This window comes from Amblyomma americanum, chromosome 7, assembly GCF_052857255.1.
Source record: "Amblyomma americanum isolate KBUSLIRL-KWMA chromosome 7, ASM5285725v1, whole genome shotgun sequence".
NCBI classification, from domain to species: Eukaryota; Metazoa; Arthropoda; class Arachnida; order Ixodida; family Ixodidae; genus Amblyomma; species Amblyomma americanum.
This window is the reverse complement of record NC_135503.1, coordinates 134,132,367-134,154,718: the sequence shown is the minus strand read 5'-3', so window position 1 is coordinate 134,154,718 and position 22,352 is coordinate 134,132,367. Positions and strand designations below refer to the sequence as shown.

At 48.5% G+C, this 22,352-nt stretch overlaps 1 protein-coding gene across 1 annotated transcript in view; it reads right to left on the bottom strand.

The window, feature by feature from the left end:
* LOC144098081 (sodium-coupled monocarboxylate transporter 1-like) overlaps positions 1–22,352 on the bottom strand; it is a 149,527-nt gene that overhangs the window by 24,542 nt on the left and 102,633 nt on the right. Inside the window, exons 12-13 of the mRNA XM_077630635.1 lie at positions 14,026–14,154; positions 11,226–11,370 (exon numbers count right to left, since the gene is read on the bottom strand). Coding sequence (XP_077486761.1) covers positions 11,226–11,370; positions 14,026–14,154 — 274 coding nt within the window. The remainder of the gene's footprint in view (positions 1–11,225; positions 11,371–14,025; positions 14,155–22,352) is intronic.

Sequence of the window (22,352 nt, the reverse complement as noted above, 5' to 3'; positions counted from 1 at the left end):
TTTATTTCATATTCTCGTCCTAATGGAGAGCTCATATCTCCCACTTTCTTCGCAGTAATGTTGTTCATAATCAGGTAACATACCTAGGAGTACGTTTCCTTATTTCCGCCAAGGATAAGAAAAAGCGAGTGGTGTAACGTACCTTGACTCTAGGTATTGGGGCGGGCAAAATTGAACGCCACGTCGGCCAAATCAAGTCACCTATTCCCGTACCGCGTGCCCTCTAAGCACCAGCCTGATTTCATTTAGCGAATTTTTTTTTCCTATCCAAGTGCGCCTGGAGCGGGTCCACACGCCTTGGACAGGTGCCCTGTCAATACTACTCGTCGGGAGACACCATGTGTTCACTCAGGCAAAACATTTGATGTCTTCAAGTTTTAGTTGGTTTTTTTTGCTAAGTGCAGTTTTGGCCCTGAGTTTTGGTCTGGCGTGACGAGTGGGTTCTGAGGGCACGTGCCTTTGTCAGGTGTGGTTTGGCGTCTCTAATCCCTTATGGATAGCATTGCAGAGAATTTCCCAAAACGGCCATCTGACGAGGGGAAGCGATGCCGAGTTCATCTTCCGGGCGCAATATCTGGCGGCGAGGGTGCTGTTGTGCTCGCGCTTCCTTCCTGATGTGGAATTCGGCGAAGTTGGCCATGGGGAGGATTCCCAGAAGACCACCGCGAAGGTGGGTGAGCCCTCTGGGGGAAACATGACTGAAGGACTGCCGGAGGCAACGACGACAGTAGCGTCCCTACGTGTTCGAACAGGAATGCAGGAAGCAGCGACGACAATAACGTCCCCACATGTTCAACAGGAATGCCAGCGACGACCATAAGCGTATTCGTTCCGGTCCTCGCCACGACGAAGTGCGGTATCAGTGTGGTCCCCTTCAGTCACGCTGGATTTGAACAATTGCCCGAGTGCCGCACCTTCGACAGAGCTTCCGCGTTGCGGTCACCAGTACAAGATCTTTCGACACCTGCTGGGAGACAGCCTGCATTCCTGTGTCACGCAGGTGCCCTCCGGGTCAACATGGGCGCGGTCTGGACGCACGTGCGCGGCCACCTGGAGGCCGCGGGGACTACAACGTGACCGGGTCCTGTTCCTTTTCCCTCGACCGAGGTGCGAAGAAACATCAGGACCGCCCTGCCGTGGGTGGTACCTTCAGTGCCGTCGTGTGATTGGACATCATTCTTCGAAATGTATTCCCCAGCTAAGGATCTGGGGAATACGAAGAGTATTTAAGGAGCTGCTGGTTTGATGCCAGGAGAGAGCCCCTTCTTGAAAGGTATCAGAGACTCCCGACTCCTAAGAAGCTCTCTTTACTGAGAAGCACTCTCAGTTGCCCGTACTTGTACATAATGTAAATAGTCCTTGTATTATGTTTTCCAAGTTTTCTTCCTCCGATCGTCCTCGTCTCTTCTCCGGCCCAGTCACGCTACCTGAATCCCATCAGACGGTAAAGAGCGTGGAGGAAAGAACACTTCCTTGAGGCACACCTCGTGATAGATCCCTTTCGGTGCTTAATGTACTCCCTAATCGTACACGAACCGTGCGATCACTTATAAACTTGAGAATGAATCTTAACATATGGCCCTGTATGCCCATGCCCTGCAAACTGTTTAGAATTGAGCTCTGAAGCATGTCGTTGTAAGCTTTCGCAAGGTCAAGAAAAATGGCTAAGGTGGAAAGGCCGAAAGCTCTCTGGTGTTTAGTGTGACTCACCAAGTCTAAGACGCTATCTTGGGCACTAAGACCTCGGCGGAATCCTATCATACATGTTGGCAGTGCCTTGCTGTCCTCAAGCCGCCACGACAAGAGTTCATTCACCTGCGTCTCCATCAGCTTAGCTACATAGGAAGTCAATGACAGGGCGATACGAGGCAAGGTCCGTCATGTCTTTGCCAGGCTTCAGTACTGGAACTACGTGTGCCACCTTCCATGACGGAGGAACATCGCCAGTCTCCCAAACTCGATTGATGAAGTTGAGGAGCTCCTTCTTGAGTTCCACGGGCAGATTATTCAGCATTTTATTGGTGATGCCGTCGGGACCTGGCACACACCGGCGCCGCAGGCCCCTGAGGGCAGTCTGAAGCTCACGAAGCGTGAACGGGACGTCCATGATAGACCTGGAGGAAGCAGAAGGTGTAATATATCTACTCCAGAATTAGCACGTAAGAGTGCGTCTGCAAATTCCTCTGCCAAGCACGCAATAGGTTTTTCCTAGCGTATTGCAAGAGCTACAAAAGGCTACGAAGGGCGAGATTCTCCAGCAAGGCTGCCAATAACTCGCCATATTCTCGTTATGGGTGGAACACAGTCAAACTAGCGCAGAATGAGGCCCATTGCGACCTGTACAGCTTGTTCGTGTGCCGTCTAATGGCAGAATTCAGCCTATTTAATGCCGTCTTCAGTTCCCTGTCGTCCTTCTTCCGCACATGTTGGCGCTCCGCCCTTCTCGCTGCGCAAAGGTTCTTAAGTTTTAAATCCAGGGCCGGAAAATGATCCGGTAACTTGACCGCCGTAGTTGCAGTCAGGTTACTGGAAATTATTTTGTCAATAACATCACCAGAAACACGTTCTAGGTGCTCTCGGTACCAGTTGACCACATTGCTAATTTTAGGACCACGCATACGAAAGTCGGCAGCAAACAGAAAAATCGGATAGTGATCACTTCCTATGCGGTCAGGCGCTGTTGACCACCTCACGCGGACGTCAGGTCAATGCACTGTCAGGTCTATAGCTAGACATAGTCAAGGGTTCGACGAAAGCTCGTCTGGTCAGGCATTAGTAGAAGCAAAAGATTACAGTCACTGACCAAGTCAAAGTAAAAACAAATTGACGTTTCGGAACCCGTACGGCTTCCTTGTTCACAATGAGGCTAAAATGGCAGTGGTCGAAACTTAAATACTCAGAATATGACGTAATGACTGTATGTACACGGGTGGCATCATCCCTTCCTTCCGGTTCATAGTATCAGGTGTCGTCTGGATGAATGATGACTCAAGCAAAAGCCGTGCCATCAGGTTCCGCTCTTTGGAAAGAATTGCGGTGTTGTCCCAGGCGATATCATGTGTTTTTTTCGTGTGCGTGCTCGGCAATCGCATTGGAAGCCACTTTGTGGTTATCAACATCGCGCTGATGCTCTTTCAATCTTCTAGGCAATTTTCCCGTTTCGCCTATGTAAACATGGTTACAATCACCGCACGGGATTTGGTAGACAACGCCGGGAAAGCGGTTATCTGGCAGGGGGTCCTTGACATTCACCAGCATACTTCGAAGTTTGCTGGAAGGCACGTGTCCGATGCGCAAGTTATATTTGGCGAAAATACGGGATAAAGCTTCGCTTATACCCCGTACATACGGAATTCCAGCAGTGGCGGTGAAAACCTTACGACTGGAAGAGCTCGGTTGCAAAATATTTTTTTCGATCCTTCTCACAAAATGGTTGGGATAGCCGTTGGACGAAAGTTCTTGGCGTATCATTTGAAGTTCAGCTTGCAAATCTTCCTTTTCTTTGCAGATTCGTGTCGCACGCCTCACCAAAGATGACACAACGGATCTTTTGTGGGCAATCGGGTGATTCGAATTAAAGTCTAAGTACTTTCCTGTGTGCGCAGGTTTCCGGTATACTTTGAAGGAGAGTCCATCGCCCTTGCATTGTAGTAATACGTCGAGGAACGGGAGAATGCCTTGTTGCTCATATCCGACCGTGAACTGTAGTCTCTGCTCGAAAGAATTCAATTGTTGCAGTAACCGGGGGACGTCCTGTTTGCGTAGGATGCAAAAACAATCATCTACGTAGCGGTAAAAAAGCTTGGGTTGAGGTGTGAATTTACTGAGGACTTCCGTTTCTAATGCTTCTATTACAATATTTGCGGTCGTTACGGAAATGGAGTAAAACTTCAAAATGCGAGTAAAACATCGAGCAATATGTAAACTACGTATTTCTGAGGCAGAACCGTAGTAAATTAGAAAGGTCTGGGACGTCGAACGGAGTGCGTTCAGCGAGAGTGGTGTCCCTCTGCAAAAGCTCTTCGCACTTAGAGACGGCCATGCTGACCGGCACGCTGGTGAACAGTGACGTGACGTCGAATGACACCATTATATCTTCTTCGTCCAGTTGTACGTTGCGCACTTTTTCAACAAAGTCGCAGGAATTGGCCACATGTGTTGTGGTTCTACCGGCCAAGGGGCCTATTACACTGTGCGGGTAATTGGAAAGGCTGTAAAGTGGTGACCTGCTGAAATCCACGATGGGCCGCAACGGAACGCCCGGTTTGTGGATCTTGGGTAGCCCATAGGTAGGTCTATAGCTGTCGCTAAGGCTGGAGGCCGGAAGAAATTGTGGATTCCGTCATTGGCAACACAGGTCAAAACTGTCAATATCGTCTACGAGTTTGCGACGACGGGAATACGTGTTCCTGTCACCCCACCCGGCGTTGAAATCACCGCAGATGATTCGAGGAGCTCGGCAGCGGTCGCAGAGCTGCTGTATGAACAAATCCAATGCTACCTTCTTCCGCGGGAACACGTACACGAATGCAATAGAAAGGGTTCGAAAGCCGAGTTGTATTCTCACAGCCGCTACCTCAATGTCATTCGTGCAAAGATCGGCAACGCTTTGAGAAACATGTGGAATTTCTGTTCTTATGTAAAGCGCGGCACTTCCTGCAGGAAATATCTTTATGCTGCAGTTTTTATCGGCGACATATCTAATAAAACATCTCCCGCTTTGCAGGCCAGCTTCTGACAAGGCCAATACTGGAAGACAAGTCTCTTTCAAGAAAAGTTTTATTTCAGCTAACCGACCTAAAATCCCAACGCAGTTCCATTGCAATATAAACGGCACTTTTCGGTGCATATTAGATCCACGAGGTTTGAGCCCATCCATATTAGATCGCAAGGAAGTTCGCTGCGAAGGTGGTAATTAGGAACTCAATAGAAAGCACCAGCTGTAGGAAGTTCTTCAGGTTACCAGGTGCCATCGCTGGAACATGTGAACGCAGGGCCCCAAACAAACATGAACGTCAGACATAGCTTGATTTTTCAGCTCCTTATTTTGCGCAGTGCACTCACTTACAACATCGGCAAAAGATGCCGACGGGGACATACTCTTGGCCGCAGTAGCTGGTTTTTTTTTTTGTCACTTGTTCATATGAGGGTCCCCCTTGCCGTCGAGTCTGACTGTGATCCGGTCGCTTTGGAACGTGGACACTTTTTGCTGGAGGTAGAACAAACAACTCGCACGCAGTGGACCTTGGCGTCTTGCTGGACTCAGGCCTCTTAGAGACATTGTTGGGTAACGCAACAACATCAGACTACAACACTGGGAACTCGTCTAATCCTGGCGCAGGCGTCTCAGTCGGTTGGGTTATGGGGCTAGCAATAAAGAATATTCGACGATGCAGAGCGCTCACACGGAAGGGCAGCCTCCGAAACTCGTTGGATGACCACCACCGCAATTGCCACAAGCAAAATCGGCCTTGCAGGTTTTAAAGTCGTAATCGCCATCGCGCCGCTTACAGCGTACATTCTTTGTGCAAACGTTGGCCACGTGCTTAAACCGTTGGCATCTAAACACCTTGAAAGAGCTTCAGTGAAATTGGCAACAGCGTGTTTAGTGAATCCCAGATCAATTTTTTCTGGGAGCTCTGAGTTGGGAGCGAATGAAAGCACGATAGAGTTGGTAGGCCTCGCAGCCCATTCTTTTCCTGGAGACTCCACACGACGCACAAGTCATTTCACGAGCAGAACACCTTGTGGTTTCAAATATTCAAGTAGGTCGCGTTCTGAATACCACTTTGGTACACCCTTAATAACAGGTGTTCTTCATGTAGGAATGGGGCAACCGCACGTTAACTTGGATGCCAAACATCTGAGAGCTCTCAAGGAGCTTTTCAACCTGCTCTTCCATGGAGACACCCAGCTGAAGATCCCCGTGCATGGAGAACCGACAACGAATCGGATCTGGTCCCAGCAGTGACTGTATGGCCGCGACAAGTAAGATGGGATTCCTCTCTCTTAAGTCAACCCCTTTCTCTGTGGGCTAAACCACTACCGCGATTTCGACCGTTTGTTGCTTGTGATGACTCACCAACTTGAAGCTTTCGTTGTCCACGTCAGCCATATCGGCCACTGACTCGTCAACGTTTACGATCGTTCACACATCTCCACTGAACATTGAGGTCTCGCCGGACGGGTGGTCGCCTCCATGTTCTGGTCGCTCCACAGCCTAGGAAGCCAAGGCCGCCCCTTCCCAGCCATCCTCGTTAGATTGCAGGCGCCAGAGCAGCCGTACTCTGCCCATAGGGATAGTATCGTCTTGAAGATGCTGCCGTCTTCGAATATTCTCACAGTCCTCGGACTGTGCGCATATTGCAGACGATTTGTGATAAACTTTTCGCGCATCGCAGAGCCCCTGCCCCACCTGACGAAGGCAGACATGCCATTTAAACGGGAAGCTCCGCATGCAAAAGCCTTCAAAAACTTCAGCGTCGTTTACAGTCCCCACCGATCCTCGCGCATTTTGATAAAAACGCCGACACTGAAGTTTATACCGACGCAAGCAGCGTGGGCCTCGGCGTCGTCCTCGTTCAAAAAAGCGACGGGCTGGAAAAAGTCATCACATACGCTAGCCGTTCCCTTTCCAAGGCCGAGGCTTACTATTCGACAACTGAGAAGGAGTACCTTGTCATCATGTGGGCTACGTCGAAATTTCGCCCGTACCTGTACGGACGACCGTTCAATGTGGTCAGCGATCACCACGCGCTGTGCTCGCTTGCCATTTTGAAGGACCCCTCTGTCCGACTCGCTCCATGGAGTCTGTGCCTCCAGCAGTTTGATGTCACCGTCGTTTACAAGTCCGGACGCAAGCACTCTGACGCCGATTGCCTCTCACGAGCCTCTGCAGATGTGCCGCCGCCGGACGACGATGAGGACGCCTTCCTGGCACCCATAAGCCCCAGCTCTTTTGCCCAGCAGCAACGCTTGAACCCCGACCTAAAACGCGTCATCCAGTACTTCGATGGCAAAGTTTCTTCACCCCCGCCTCATTCAAGCGTGGACAGTTTTCCTTCTGTGTACAGAATGATGTCCTCGTGAAGAACTTCGCAGCGAACAAAACATCCTACCTCCTTGTTGTAAATGCTTGTCTCCGCGAAGAAGTTCTACAGGCTTCACACGACGAGCCGACAGCTGTACATCTCGGGTTTACTCGCACCCTCCGCAGCATTGAAGACCAGTATTACTGGCCCCTACTGTCTGCCGATGTCGCACACTTTGTGAAAACCTGCCGAGATTGTCAGCGACGAAAGACCCCTCCCACCCGAGCAACAGGATTTCTGAACCCCATTGAACTCCCCTCAAGGCCCCTTCAGCATATCGGCATGGACTTGCTTGGTTCCTTCCCAAAGTAGACGTCTGGAATTAAGTGGATGATCATAGCGACCGACTACCTGACTTGTTACGCCCGGGCAAAAGCCCTACCGAACGGAAAAGCAGCAGAAGTCGCCAAATTATTCGTGCAGTGCATCCTTCTGCGACACGGCGCCCCCGATGTGCCCATCACAGACAGAGGAACCGCATTCACGGCGGAACTAACGCAAGCCATTTTGCGTTACAGCCAAACCAGCCACCAGAGGACAACTGCATACCATCCGCAGACCAACGGACTGACTGAGCGCCTGAACAAAACCATCGCCGATATGCTCGCCATGTATGTCGATGCCGAACATAAAACCTGGGACGTCATCCTGCCTAACGTCGTCTTTTCCTACAACACCGCAGTGCAGGAGACCACCAATATGACACCTTCTAGGCTCGTCCATGGCAGGGAGGCCACGGCCACGCTAGACATCATGCTGTCCAACGTTACCGAAGAAGAGAACGTCGACGTCGCCGCCTACCTCAACGTGACGAAGAAGCTCGACGGATTGCCGGATTGCGGATCAAAGACCAGCAGCGGACCGACACCAGATGCTACACCTTACGAAGACGCAACGCGGAATACAAGCCAGGGAGACCAAGTCCTGGTTTGGACACCCATTCGCCGCCGTGGATTGAGTGAAAAGCTTTTGCGCCGCTCTTTCGGCCCGTACAAGGCTATTCGTTGGCTAGGTGGACTTGATTATGAAGTCACCCCTGACCAGAGATGCGCATCCTCACGAGTGCGAGCCCTCATGAGGGCGTACTCACCCTCGCCTCATGAGGATTTCACTCAGTGAGGTGAAGGTGAGGGAGTATGGGCGGATGAAAATACGTGAGGACGAGGGTGAGGGAGGAAAGACATGGTGATGTGAGGGCGAGGGAGGGAAGGCATGATGACGTGAGGGTGAGGGAGTGCAGAATTAACTGTTTGAGGGCAAGGGTGGTGGCCTGAACCATAGTCCGGGCTAACGCTTTTGTCTGTGCTGACGGTTATAAATTCCCGTTCTAAAGCGCTACTTCTTAGGGTGAAGATTCCGGGAAAGACGTAGTTTCTGCACTCTGAAGGTACACGAGGCGAACACGAAATGCGGGTGCAGGGCATCTTCTCCATCGCAGTATGTACTACACAGCCGTAAAAAGCGCTCTTCTAACCCAAAACATTTTTTTTCACTGTGTAAAGATTTTGGTGAAACACTGTATAGTGCGCTAAGAAGGGAGCACTGACCGGGCCGTGCAGGTGGTCGCCAGTCCAACGGAAACAATGGTACTGCAGTCAACATTTTCATTATCAGCCCCAAGTCTGTCGGATGATCAGAGGGTGAGTAAAACACGTATAAATTTTACCGTAAAGTTATTGAATTCCCAAGTTCTAGGCCTTCTTTGCCAGAACGAAGTCCGATTTTAGCTCATTGAGGCTGCACAGAATTGGCTGCTATACAAAAAATGCTTTTGCGAAATTCCACTGTCAAATGAAAGCCTCTTGGTGACGTTGGTGTAGAATTTTTTTATTCACGCTGTGAGTAATTCAGTAAGTACAGTCATGTCTTCTTTCTATATTCTGTTTTCTCTGGAACGGCGGTATAGGAAAGCGGTGCCGCAATGTGGTGGGCAAAGGCGACCACAGCAGTCTTACCATGAAAATAAAGCAGCACCTTAACCACTTTGGTCTGAATACTCCCTCACTCCACCTTGGATTGTGCGATATGCTAAAAAAAATTATACTGCTCTCTAAACAACATAAACATCTCAGTTTATTTCTGTCCCTGGTAAGACCTGTGACCGCATAATCACGCGCTTGATTTTATGAGCACCGGACGCAATATCTGGAGGCCGTGGGTTCAGATCCCACAGGCGGCATGGTTGTTTTTTCTGCTGCTTTATAAGTAATTTTCTTTAAGCGGTTTATTATTCTAAGATCTATAATATCCCACTGATAAGCACAACACATAAAAAAATAAAAAAACATTCCCCTATGCACCCTGGTTTCGGTGACTGTTCGCTCCCTTCAAGAGTTTGTCAAACGGGCCCCTCATTTCATTTATCTTATCTGCTAATAGCTTAACGAGGGTCTCGGTTCTGGCAGTATTGAGGCCATGGGTAGCTTAAGAGGGCTCTCGCACAGTTTCCGTCCTCACCGTTAGATTACGTTCCACGTCACGCTCGCGGTATTACAGGACGGGCTACGTCCGCCGCTATGGTCGAGGGTGGCGCTGGTGAACACTCTCAAGGTTCGCTTACACCCAATGAACATAAATACCCACCAGAGCAGCAGATTGGACAGCCGTCGCCGTAGCTCAGTTGGTAAGAGCACCGGACGCGATATTCGGAGGTTGTGGGTTCGGATCCCACCGGCGGCATGGTTGTTTTTTCGGCTGCTTTATAAGTAATTTTCTTTAAGCGGTTTATTAATCTGAGTACTATATTATCCCACTGATAAGCACAACACATAAAAAAAATAAAAAAACATTCCCCTATGCACCCTGGTTTCGCTGACTGTTCGCTCCGTTCATAAGTTTGTCAAACGGGCCCCTTATTTCATTTATCTTATCTGCTAGTGTGTGTGTGTGTGCGTGTGTGCGTGTGCGTGTGTGTGCGTGTGTGTGCGTGTGTGTGCGTGTGTGTGCGTGTGTGTGGCCTTCGTCAGAGTGAAAAAGGTCGAACCCCGGCCGAAACGTTAGTATTAAAGTGCTTTTCGCCAGTGCCCTCTTCTTATAAGCTTTATAAGCTACATACCCTGGAAACCGTCTTTTCATTTCGGACACTCGCGCACGCACGCACACACACACACACACACGCACGCACGCACGCACGGACACACACACACCTTACGACCTGCCCAGCGTGTCAGGCGGCAGCTCATTCATGAGAGGCTGCTCGGGAAGAGCAACATGGGTCGCAGCCCAACCCAAGCAACCCAAGCCCCACTGACGGCAGCGCCTGCCATAGAAAGCGAGTGGCGCTCATTTGACCGCTGCACAACTGCGCCAGTAGCTGTAGGAAAACTACCAGGGATCTAGGAGTGCAGAGAATGACCAGTGTATATGAACATTAAGCCATTATTGCTACCCGAACGACTGCCATCCGTGAACACTGGATCTGAACACCGGAGTCGAAGGGAAAAGCGATCTGTTATTGCACCTTATTCGCCTTTGGCCTAAGTACGCAAATAGGCCGTCATTCTGTTTTTTTCTTATTGGTTATCTTCAAATTTTGTCTTGGGCGTTTCCGCCTGTTCTTTTATTTTCAGTCTCTTTTGCCTGCGATAGCCTCTGGTTCGGTGCGAGCTTTTTCTGATATTTATTTTAGACCTTCATGTATATCTTGACGGTTTTACAATGAAGGTCCGTTCAAGCTGCGCATACGCTCATCGGTGATTTTCACTTGGATGCCACCGTGTGGTAGCGCCGTTAACTAGTCCTTCGAAGATTGGCGCGCGTGGTGCCGCGTTGTTTACTCCCAGCACATTCGCACCTTTTGTCAGAGCTTTACACAAACAATAAATTTTAGAAAACCTTTTGCACTAATGTTTGCTTGGTAGCACGACAGGACTGCTGCTGAGCGTCATTCAGTTCTCGGGTGCCAGCCACCCAGAGAAGGTTGAGAGCAGGAAGTTTCCAGCCCGCAGCAGTACGCTCGCATTGTTTTTTTGCGAGACGAAGCCATCGTGCCATAAATTACCTAAGCATAGGTTGCCTTTCACCAAGACCTTTTTCATTTATTATTAAGGATCATTATAGGTGCGACTTCCAGATAACCGTCAACAGGTCCACTCCCGTTGTTCACGCTTAACGGAAGACATACGCTGTACTTACCTGTCAGAGCACTTACGATTACTCCAATCAGAACACAGGCGAATATAGAGAAGAAACTCGCCCACATGTGCGACAAGTGAAATATGGCCAAGGGTCCTTCCGAGCTGTAATCAGAAAAGAACAGAGCAAAGATTTTTTGCTGTATCTGAGGTGAATGCATATACGTATCGTTATCACAGTCTTTGTGCAGAAGTAGTTTGGAGACTTTCCACTGGAGGTCCCCGAAGGGGCACTCGTTCTAAAGATAGAACGGCTTCAGCTTGCTCCTGAGCCCCATCTGCATTCTGTAACCATAGATGGCGGACCACGTTGCTCAGGCGTCTCAGGAGAAATGTCCCAATAAGCTGCTCATTATAGGCATTTGAAGAACATTGTTTATTTATTGTCCCTCAATGCCCGAAGGGCGTTAGAAGGGAGTGCGTGCAAAAGAAAAATAAAAATTGATAAGAAAGTGCAATGTGCCGATTTTTTAACAAAAAATAACAGTGCTTTCGAAAAAGTAGTCAATAAGTGTTCACATGAAGGATGGTGCTTTCCCAATTGAAATGGAGGGCAGCTATGTGAAGGAGGCCCGCAATAGAGGGGGCTCGCTAGAACCAAAAATTCACGCGTTTCTTGAAAAGGTAAGCAAGCTTTAATTTGCTGTCTTGTTACTGCGTAAATGGCGCCGGCATAATTTGAAAGATAAACGAGTTGAGCGTCACTGACCATGACAAGGTAAAATTCGATGATTATCAGAACACCGATGGGTTCTCAGATGTCTCGAAGTTTCCTTTTTGCCTTGTCAGTGACCTTCAACCTGTTAAGTATCATGCCTCACCAGATGAATTTTCTGCGAACCCGTTTTGTGCCAATCCACTTTATCGTAATAGTGTATCGCGCTTACTGATTGGTCCCTGCGATAAGAAGCACCTGACGGCGCATCAACCCGTAACGGAAAGATAAATGGATATAACCGGGACAAAATCGGTGTGTTATAAGGACTCTACACATCTGGATATGCTGCTGCGAGGCCTAAGCAGCGTTATTTAGATTTCATATTTTCCACGTTTAGCGCGCGTTATAGCCGTGATGTTCTATTATACCGACCAATAAGACTGAGCATCGGCAGCAGCAGCTTTGCTCAGCGGGCGGTAACGAAGCAGCATAGCCCGGACGTAAACCTGAAACCACATCGGCTGCGTTTTTATGGAGGAAAAACGCTAAGGCACCCGTGTGCTGTGCGATGTCAGTGCACGTTAAAGATCCCCCGGTGGTCGAAATTATTCCGGAGCCCTCCACTACGGCACCTAATTCTTCCTTTCTTCTTTCACTCCCTCTCTTATCCCTTCCCTTACGGCGCCGTTCAGGTGTCCAACGATATATGAGACAGATACTGCGCCATTTCCTTTCCCCAAAAAACCAATTATTATTATTATTATTATTATTATTATTATTGCATTGCGCCCCGCCGCGGTGGCTCCGTGGTTATGATGCTACGCTACTGACCCCAAAGGACCGGGGTTCGATCCCGGCCGCGGCGCTCGAATTTCGATCGAGGCGAAATTCTAGAGGCCCGTGTACTGTGCGATCTCTGCGCGCGTTAAAGAACCCCAGGTGGTCGAAATTTCCTGAGCACTTCACTACGGCGTCTCTCATAGCCTGAGTCGCTTTGGGACGTTAAACCCCCATGAATCATAAACCGTAGAGTTCCACTGCAGAGTCAGTGAAAGGGAAGAATACTGAAGTAAACATTTCCAGCCGGTTAGGCTCGGTACAACGTGACAATGATATTTTGATTTCTTTCCTTTTTTCTCCGTATTTTGTGACTGGCTAAACCTCTGTTTTTCCCTCGCCATTGCTAGGCTTGAGTCTTACGGAGAGGACCATGGGGCCTGCGATCGCTTGAGCTAGCCACTAAGTATCGAAGAAAGTCAGAGGGATAAAAGCAGAGCTAAAATTTTGATCTAATACTGTCTCTGATATACAGCGTTGAAAGCTGTTCGGTCATTGCTACACGAAAGGACATCTGAATATTGAAATGCTTGTATTGATGTGGAATAATTTGCGACATCATGCTGAGAAATAGAAGTTTACAGATTTAGGCGCGCAAATGAAGGAGCTTGCAACCGAAACAGTTAGAAATCTGCGCATTTGAAATCAACACGTGCTTTGGAAAATTGCAACTAGCTCAGTAATTCCTCAGGCGGCTGCACGTTCTGTGTTAGGGAGGGCCCCAAATACTGGTACTTGCGTAGGCGGAAAAGTTTCGGCACGTGCTTTCCTGATTACCGTTTGACCCGTATCACTTCAATCAAACTTTATTTTTCTTCTCAAAAAAATGCTCGCGCCAAAAAGGCGAAAAAGAATGCACATGTCTGCTTCTGGCGGAAGGTGGGTACGTATTTTGATCATACAGACTCAGAATCTATGTGATGAATACGAGGCGTTAGTATCGGTCAACCATCAGAAGAAAACAATAGCAAAGTTTCTATTCAGTTTTATTGTGATGCCATGATCCATAAGCTGAATTCACATTTTAAGCGAAATTAACACTTCATAGTTTTTCACCTTTGGATGAGTCGCTCATCGAGTATCTCGATAAGATGTCGGTAGTTTTTTTCCCTGTAGGTTACATTGAGAAACTCTATGACACGGATGTCTGAGCCAGATAGGTGTCAGAATTTTCTGCCTTGCAAGGAATACCCACAATTGAATGCACTTTCGGGGCACGAAGCTAAGCTTGTATGTTGACTGGAATTTAGAAGTGCTCTTACTCTGCGTCCGCGGCAGGAAGGGTGAAGTTTGCTCCAGAAACGACCGTGCTTGCATTGACAGGGCAGTACTCCAGCGTTGTTTCCATCCTTGGAGGTTTTCTTCCGTTTCGAATCGTGTCCGTGATGTGTGCGAGCTGGTAGGCAACCACCACGAGTGTAGCTACACCTGCTCCCTGTGGAATTTTAAGTGTATTTGAATACTCTCTAGCTGCCTTGTGAACGAATAAATCTTTTCATTTGAGAGAATTGTGCACACTTGAACATTTTTCGCGATTCCCAAAATCTCAACTTAATATTCGCTTTCGTACACATGGCACGAGCGCTCAGTTAAGGTTTTGACGTGAGTAGTGTGCAGGTGACCGAAAGGCTGAGTGGAAAACAATGCGTTTATCCTCTAACGCTAGACAACATGCAGTAAGGCCGTATGGGACGCAATGCCCTTTTCATGCACTTAACAATTTTAAACATTCAGCGTATCCTAACAAAAATGATAGAAACTCAACGTTTTTCGCTATAGACTGCGTAAGTCTTATAGTTCTAGACATTACATTGAAAAAGCACAGTGTTGAGAAGAATCGGAAAGTCATACAGAAAAAAGCAAAAAAAATATTTCGAGCTCAGTGCTCGATTCCTGCTTGTTAGTGATGAGTAGAAGGGGTCGATTGCAGTATAGTTCATATTCCTTCAAAAAATATTAAGCGAAAATGTACATCTGATTTAGAACACTGATCTCAATGACTAATGAATAAGGTTATGTTTCTGAAATCCAATAATATGCGATTGCAGCACAGCTTATTGTATGGGAGCAATCAACCGGAATAAAATCTTAAAGATCATATAAAAACAGTAATGGAGGTGTATATCTCAAGAAGAGTGCTGTTTTCTTTTCATGAAATTGCTAAAAGACACGACAAATTATTTTTATTTTGTAAACTACTGAATATACAATGACCGCCAGTAGTAATATTCTTAATTTAGCTCGTTCTAAGTGAAATCTTTTTTCAGTTATACACATAATGACAAACACTATGCAATGAACCAAAATCATTATGCTGGCATCAATCATCGATGAGTAATAGTGGAATGACAATAGCTTTTCTAAAGGCATCTTTTGAGAAAAACTGCAGCAGAAAAGAAACAAGTCAGGACTTTACTTATTATCGTTCATTGCATAACTAAACATATAAGACATAAGTGAACCTAGTTTCAACAAAAAATCTGCTGGGATAACGTTCGAATTGCTCCCGTAGGTAGTGCAAAGAAGCGACTTTTTGAGAAAAACAAAAAAAAAATTATGAAGTGCAAAAATGAAATAAATCTGCTGAGAACGGTAAAAATCCACCCATATTTGTAGCTCGGCTCCTTCATCAACATTTCTTTGTTTTGTTCATCTGGGACTCGTGGCTATTGGGAATCGTGGCTATTGCGGCGTCAGTAGGCCGAAAGGAAGATTTTCAGATACGCTGTTGATAACCTGTTAATTAGACAAGCTTTCTTTATGTGCGGACCAGAACTGATCCCAATGTGCTTCAAAGGACCTAGCGTACCTCTGTTAATATCGTTGACATGACACATCTATTCTTAAAAACCAAACCAAACAGGCATTCTTCAAGGGTGCTCACAATTTCCCAGTCAAAATCCTGCAGTCCAATCCTGCATTGTTTACAAAAGGTTGTTGGTCGTCCGTGCCAAGCCCGTGGCTCGCAGAGTGCGTCTAAGAAGCCGCATCGTCATCAGTTGGTGCCTGGTCTGGCGCGCAACAAATCTAATAAACAGTACTCCTGCTTTTCGCTACTGTTTTAACAAATTCGTTGGAGGCACTTCGACATCTCTGAACTGCGGGCAGGCGAAAGCCGTTTGCAACTCAGTGCACTGATTTGAATGGGCCACGCTTGAGTTCATTTCACGACAGAGCAGAAGAGCAGCTGGTGCGAGTGTAGCAGACCGGATCACGTGACCTAAAATATAACGGACGGGCGCGAGTATGAGCCATTAAAAGCTGTCGCCTTAAAAAGAGATGAAATTTTTAGCTGACGCTTGGGCCGAAGAAGACAGTGCAATAACTCTACCACCTTCCTTCAACGCGTAAAATATCAACGTTGCTGTGAAACACAGCGTTATGAAGTAAAGTGAGGTTCTCTTGTAAGCGGGGTCGTTCTCCAGGTTCTCTGATCACCTAGTGACTATGCCTTTGGAATGTGGTACGTAGCCTCACCTGATGAAGGACAGTGGAGATATCTTGCTACTAGCGCATTAATCGCACACGCAGTTGAGAGTTGCTCAGATATTCGTCAGCTACCGCACCCACCGCAGGCGCTCTTGCGTCTTCAAGCCTGTGACGTACCTGCGTATTTCACGCTAGGGGCGCCCCCTCTTTGTTATGATGGCACCTTCGAGGTTCTGGTGTCTACTGCATGAAGACGCAATTTTTTTTATATAACCATCCCTACTGGGACTAGTCTCGGGACCATAGTTGACGAGACGGCCTCTATAGTGGCTCTCCCCGAATTCTACTGTGTCCAGAATATGGGCGCCCAGTCCCATAAAATCACAGTCAAGAGCATGACATCCATGTCTCGCAACGCTGCTGCAGCTGCAGCAGCAAGCGTATACTGCCATTGTGCCAGTTGGGCCACAAGGCAGCACTCTGGCCTGCCTGTTCCTGCCAGCGTTCGTAACCAGTCATGCTCTCGTCCATGTCCTCGGGCAACAGGGGAAGGTCCTGTCGGTTACAGTGGGTGAGATGAGGTCTCACCGTGGCCTCCTGAGTGGAACACGGTGCGTTCGTATGGTGATATCTGCATCAACTTCGGTCCTCAACTATTTGTGCATCCTTGGTCTCCGAGTCACCTTTGACTACAACGGAATGCATCGCGCCTGTCGGCGGTGCGGGTCCTTGGGCCATTTCCTGGCGCAGTGCACGGCTCCTTTTAGTGGGTTCTGTGGCTTTCACGGTCACCATAGCGAAGAAAGCTGTGGTCTTCCCTGCCGAAACTGTGGGGTTGACTACGCGACGGTGACTTGTCCTGTCGTTGGCTCCTGCGACGCCTACAATGCCGGTTCCTGCTACCTAGGAAGATGGGTCGGCAGCCAAAAAGGAGGAGGTGAAATGGGGCAATCCGGAACGTGTCTCGTCAGACGCACTCCCGATCTCGATTAGGCGCCCAACGGGTAGAGACAACGCGAACCAGGGATGGCACGGCGTTAATTCAGCCTCCGGCGGTACAACTGTGCCTGCTAGAACTGCGACTGCACATGCGGCATGTCCAGAGCTGGCTTTGCATCATCGGTCGGGTATGAGGCAGTAACGGTAATTCCGGCAGTCGAGGCGCCGTCTTCTGCGTCAGCGGGTCCGACAGATGGTGCACTTGGAAAGCAGGCTGTGCGTGTTAAAAAGCTGCAGCCGTTGCCTGTGCCTGTCAGCCCCTTCAAGGTATGCTGTGCATTTGTGCAAGCATGCTGGCCGCATTTTGAAGTTGACAGCGACACCTGCGTTTGGAGGCCTATCAAAGGTTCACAGTGCCCTGGTGAAAAAAACGGGGTGCGTTGAAGAGTTGCCGGCATTGCGCAAGGAACTGCAGGAACGGCGACCGGGTCCCAGTGACCCTGCGGAAGTCCTCAGCTTGACTTCATCGGAGCGCAACGCCCACAATTCAAGTGGCACTTTCAGCCTTGGTGTGGGCAGTTCCCCATGCCTTCTCTCCAAATTCAGTGAGTGCGTAATGGGGCTGTCATGTGAGGCAAAGCGCTGCGTGTCTACTTCGACACCTTGCACGAAAACCCCTCATGAGGGACGTCCGGAGGTGCATCCTTCGAAAAATCCCCTTCTTCTGGAGGGCCAGGAACTCCGGTCTAAGATAAGTGTAGGGCGCCTCAGCAGTGACGTGCAAGGGCACGCATTGCCTTTCGATCCTTTAAATCTAATTGAAAACATGGCATCAGATGTAAGATATTCTACTTAAATGTACAAGGCTCACGTAGCCGCCGTAAGAGGATTGAAGTAATTAATTTCGCACATAGAGCCACACGCGATATTTTATGCTTTCAAGAAACTGAATTTTCGAAACTCTCCGATGTATAAGTATTCAAACGCTGCTTTCACGTGGACTGCTTCTTATCATTTTCCACTGCCCACCCAGGTGTCATTGGAATTATTGCGGTTAATAAATGCCTCCTGCGCGATCACCACTTACCTTATGATGGGTATGGCCATGTACTTACATTCGATTATGTCTATTCGTCTCTGAGGTAGCGAATTTTGTGCATTTACGTGCCAGCGAATGCAAACCTCAGGAAAGATTTTTTTTTCGAGGATTGGACGTCTCACAGCTTCACGGCCATCATGTCATCTTTGTGAGCGTCTTTAACTGTGTTTTCGACTCCTATACTGATGTGCAAGGCCTGCAGCAGGAGTCGGTTGACCTGGAACTCTCGTGAACTGCGGCGCGTTGTCCAGCAATTTTGGCTTCAGGATGCGCACGAGCTCATACATGGCTCATGGTTTTGCAGGAAATGGCACGGCATTTCATCGGCAAAAAGGCTGGGGCGTGTGAATGTGTGTCAGTTGCTCTCTGCATACGTGGCGGGTATGGATGTTGCTGCCTTGCCGTCAACTCCAGTTTATATCTCAGATCACCGGCCTGTGATGCTCATGCTCTGATTCCGGATTGCGGTTCACACTGCCCCTGGCGTTTCGGTGTGCGTGTGCTGCAAGAATCGCCTTCGCGCGAGAGCCTGTCACGTGCTCTGCGCGCTTTGCTGTTAGACTCTGATGAATGCGTGTGAAATACGTTGAAGGAGGTTTGTCAATGTATTGTTCACTAGAGGCCCGTGCGCTATGCCACCGCGTATTTGAGCAGCTGCCAAACCCGGCTGCGAAGCTTCGAATTTCAAAGATAGCAGATTGGCATAGCCCTGTCATGCGTGCGTGATGTGATGAGCCGCGCAGTCGGTCCGACAGCCTGGCGTGGTAGGCATGGGCCGTGTGCACACCGCGAGGTGGTGCGCATTGCATGGCGCTGCTATATTCACAGCACAGGGCCCGACGGGCAACCGCGTTCTGCGCTCCCGTACTATCACGATTTCTTGAGCTTTCTGGCGCACTTTAAAATCATGCGAGTTCAGACATCAAAGTAGATGTAGAAGGGATTAGAACGCACGCAATAATGGCCGAGTTGCCAGCGGTGAGCCCAGTGGTAAAGTCTTTATCAAAACTATGTAGCCCAATGGGTTAACTTCCAAGCCATGTAGCGGGGCTCTTCCGTACAGATTGCAGCCTTAAGCTTGGGAGGGTTAAGCACGCAAGCTCCTCCCGCCTTCATGAGATTAGGGCCCCTGAGTACTCATGAGGAACCACGCTGCAGGGCTCAAAAGCAGACCCCTTTTGCTGCATACTTTTGAGAATGACTGTACATGAGGTGCTGCAAAGCTATTCCATCTTTAGAGGAGGTCTGGGAAGCATTACATTCGATAAAACGGGGTCTGCACCTGGGCCGTATGGGCTCCATGAAGAATTTGTTTGGGTTTCTGGGATATTGTTGGTCCTGCCTTCACTCCTGTCATTTGCCGCTGCTTTGAACGCTTAGATTTTCCTGACAGTTTTCGGAAAGAACGAATTTAATTACTGAAACATGATTCCACATCGATTCGATCGGAGGAATAGAGGCCGATCACGCTACTTAATGTTGATTACCGGGCTGTTCCAGTCAGTGTGGTAAAGAGTTTGAGGGGTATAATGGCCTCCCTGACTGGTGGTCATCAGGCATTCTCTCTCCCTGGAAGGGAAATATCTACCTTGTGGTATGCTACGCGAGATATTATGTACTATGCACCACAGCTTATGACTGATGGGGTTGGTGCATCTTTAGATCAGGAAAAAGCGTGTGACCATCTTGAGCATGGCTCCATATGTCCTGGAGGCTTTTCAGTTCCCACGAAATTTTGTAACTGTCATTCGCAGCATGTATGAAGATATTGCGAGCAGACTGGCAATAGCTGGCTGGGAGAGTACCCCTTTGCGTATTATCCGTGGAGTACGACAGGGATCTTCTCTGTCGCCTCTCCTTTTTGCTCTAAGCTTGGAGCCATGTCAAGGCACAAGCTCAGGCATGGTGGTACAATATTCTACAGAAAAGTAAACCAGTGCAAAACACGGGTCGAAGGAAGAAAACGACAAACAACGTGCGCTGTGTGTCGTTTTCTTCCTTCGTCCCGTGTTTTGCGCTGCTTAGCCTTTCCTTAGAGCCGTACTTGGTGGATACTATTACAGGTTCAGGCATCCGTGACCACCCAGTTCCTGGTAATGAGGTGATTGCAGTAACAGCATACGCGGACCATGTTACTTTGTATTTACATCAATCGAGTCTCCGCCTCTGTATCCTTCTCTTAGAAAGGTATTGCAAAGTGTCTGGTGCGGCCAAAGACTAATTAGTTTTTGAAAATTGTAAAGACTTGGTAATTTACCAGCCTAGTGCATGGCTCAGCAGTACTCTACCAATCGCTCGCTGCAATATGATCCGTATTCAAAGGAGAGAGTATGAAACGCGAGAAATAGCTGCTTCGATGTGGAATTTGGTTCTATACAATGTGCGCAGCATTGTCGCTATGGCTACGAACTTTGATCTCCCCATGTAGCAGCGGCGCTCTATTGTCAAATGCTTTTTTTTTTTACGCACGGGCTTGTGAACGCACGTACATATATATCCCAGCCGCCTCTCCGGGCTTCTTCGTCGGTTAAGTCTATTCTGAATTCTTTTGTGGGGATGGGGGAATGGGGTTCGAAAGATCTGGTGCGCCGTGCTGCGCTCTCCGGGCTTCTTCGTCGGTTAAGTCTATTCTGAATTATTTTGTGGGGAAGGGGGAATGGGGTTCGAAAGATCTGGTGCGCCGTGCTGCGCTTGGGCAGCCACGTTCGAGGGGCATCTTTTTCTTCCATTCTGTGCCCGTCTGCTGCCGGCTGCTGGCTTGCCGCTTCCTCCTTCGCTGGTTGCAGGGGGATTACTGGCCAGCGCGAGCGCTCGCCTCCTATTTTCTATGTACATGACTCAGGGAAGTGGTACCCGGGGTGCCACTCAGTCGAACTCCGCAGGATTTACAGGTGCTTAAGTTTTATGCAACTATTTTAGCGTTTCATCAGCACGCCCATCACATCAGTCCAAAGTTAAATATCGCAGCCGAAATAGTATAGTGCATTGTCGTGTTGTGTATGCCTTTTGGTACATTCGGAGCGCAGAAGACGGGCGGAATCCGTCTCTTGGTTGCTGGTGACAGCGTCCTTTCTTCTTGGGCACCTGCGTAATTTGATGTGGCACCTGTAGTTGGGTATTTTACTTACGAGGCACAGGCTGCAGAGATAAGGTGTCGTGCTGTCTGCGCAGTGCTCTAACTGCACGCTCCAGGAGTGAATCCGGCACAGGGTAAAGGAATATGTGGTCGCCCGTGTTTTTTGGAGAGCGGTGTATATGGGCTTCCGAGTCTTTGGCGTTAACAGGTTTATAGCAAACAGCCGTGGCCATCGCAGCCGCCTTGCGCGGCTGTTGATAGTCGCGCGAGCTTTCGCGCTCTGCCCCAACCGCTGTGTGGCTGTTGCCTCAAGTCGCCTTCGTCGTGCGTTATTTCCTATCGTGGAGCGCCTTCGTTGGGAGCTTCTGAACTTCCTTGCGGCTGAGCTCCTTTTCTTTCGGGAGCACAAATTTCTCCGCCATTGATCGTGAACTTGCGTGTCCGTATTGGACGTACATGCCAAGTTTTTTTTTCTTTTTTTCAGCCAACGTGAATTGTTCAACCTCATCACTTCTTCGCCTCAATATATGGGTACTCCAGCTCACTGCATCTCGTCTCCTTAGTCGAACCATGTGTCAATATGTCCTGGATGTGTGCTTCACAATCAAAGTAGAATGCTTCAATGTACATATATGTATAAGTTTAAAAAGTTATTGTGCTTGCCTTTGTTGTATATATGGATGTATTTTCATCTCAATATTGACATCTCCAAACTCACAGTATATAATTTTTGTTTATGTCATCTCTCTAGATTTGCGTACAGCGATCTATTTTCTGCTGTGTGTTTTCTTATTGTCTCAGTTGTGATGTGCATCCTGTCTACTGTTCTATATGTTTCCCGTCGTGACTCTCGTCTCCTTGTGAATGTCAAATAAACTTTTTGTAACCGGTCGGGTGCTCTTATCAGCAGAAATGTGCCTCCTCTCAGTGTGGTTCTGTGCTGACAACAGTATTCGGGTGCTGCAGTTTGCCTGGAGAGCGGGTGCTCTCGCAGTGAGCTAACTACTCCTTTCCTTGTTCTTTCGCCTCTGGGTAATAAGCACATTTTGGAACTTTTTTCGCTCTGTAGTTATAGACAAATTTTGTGCAC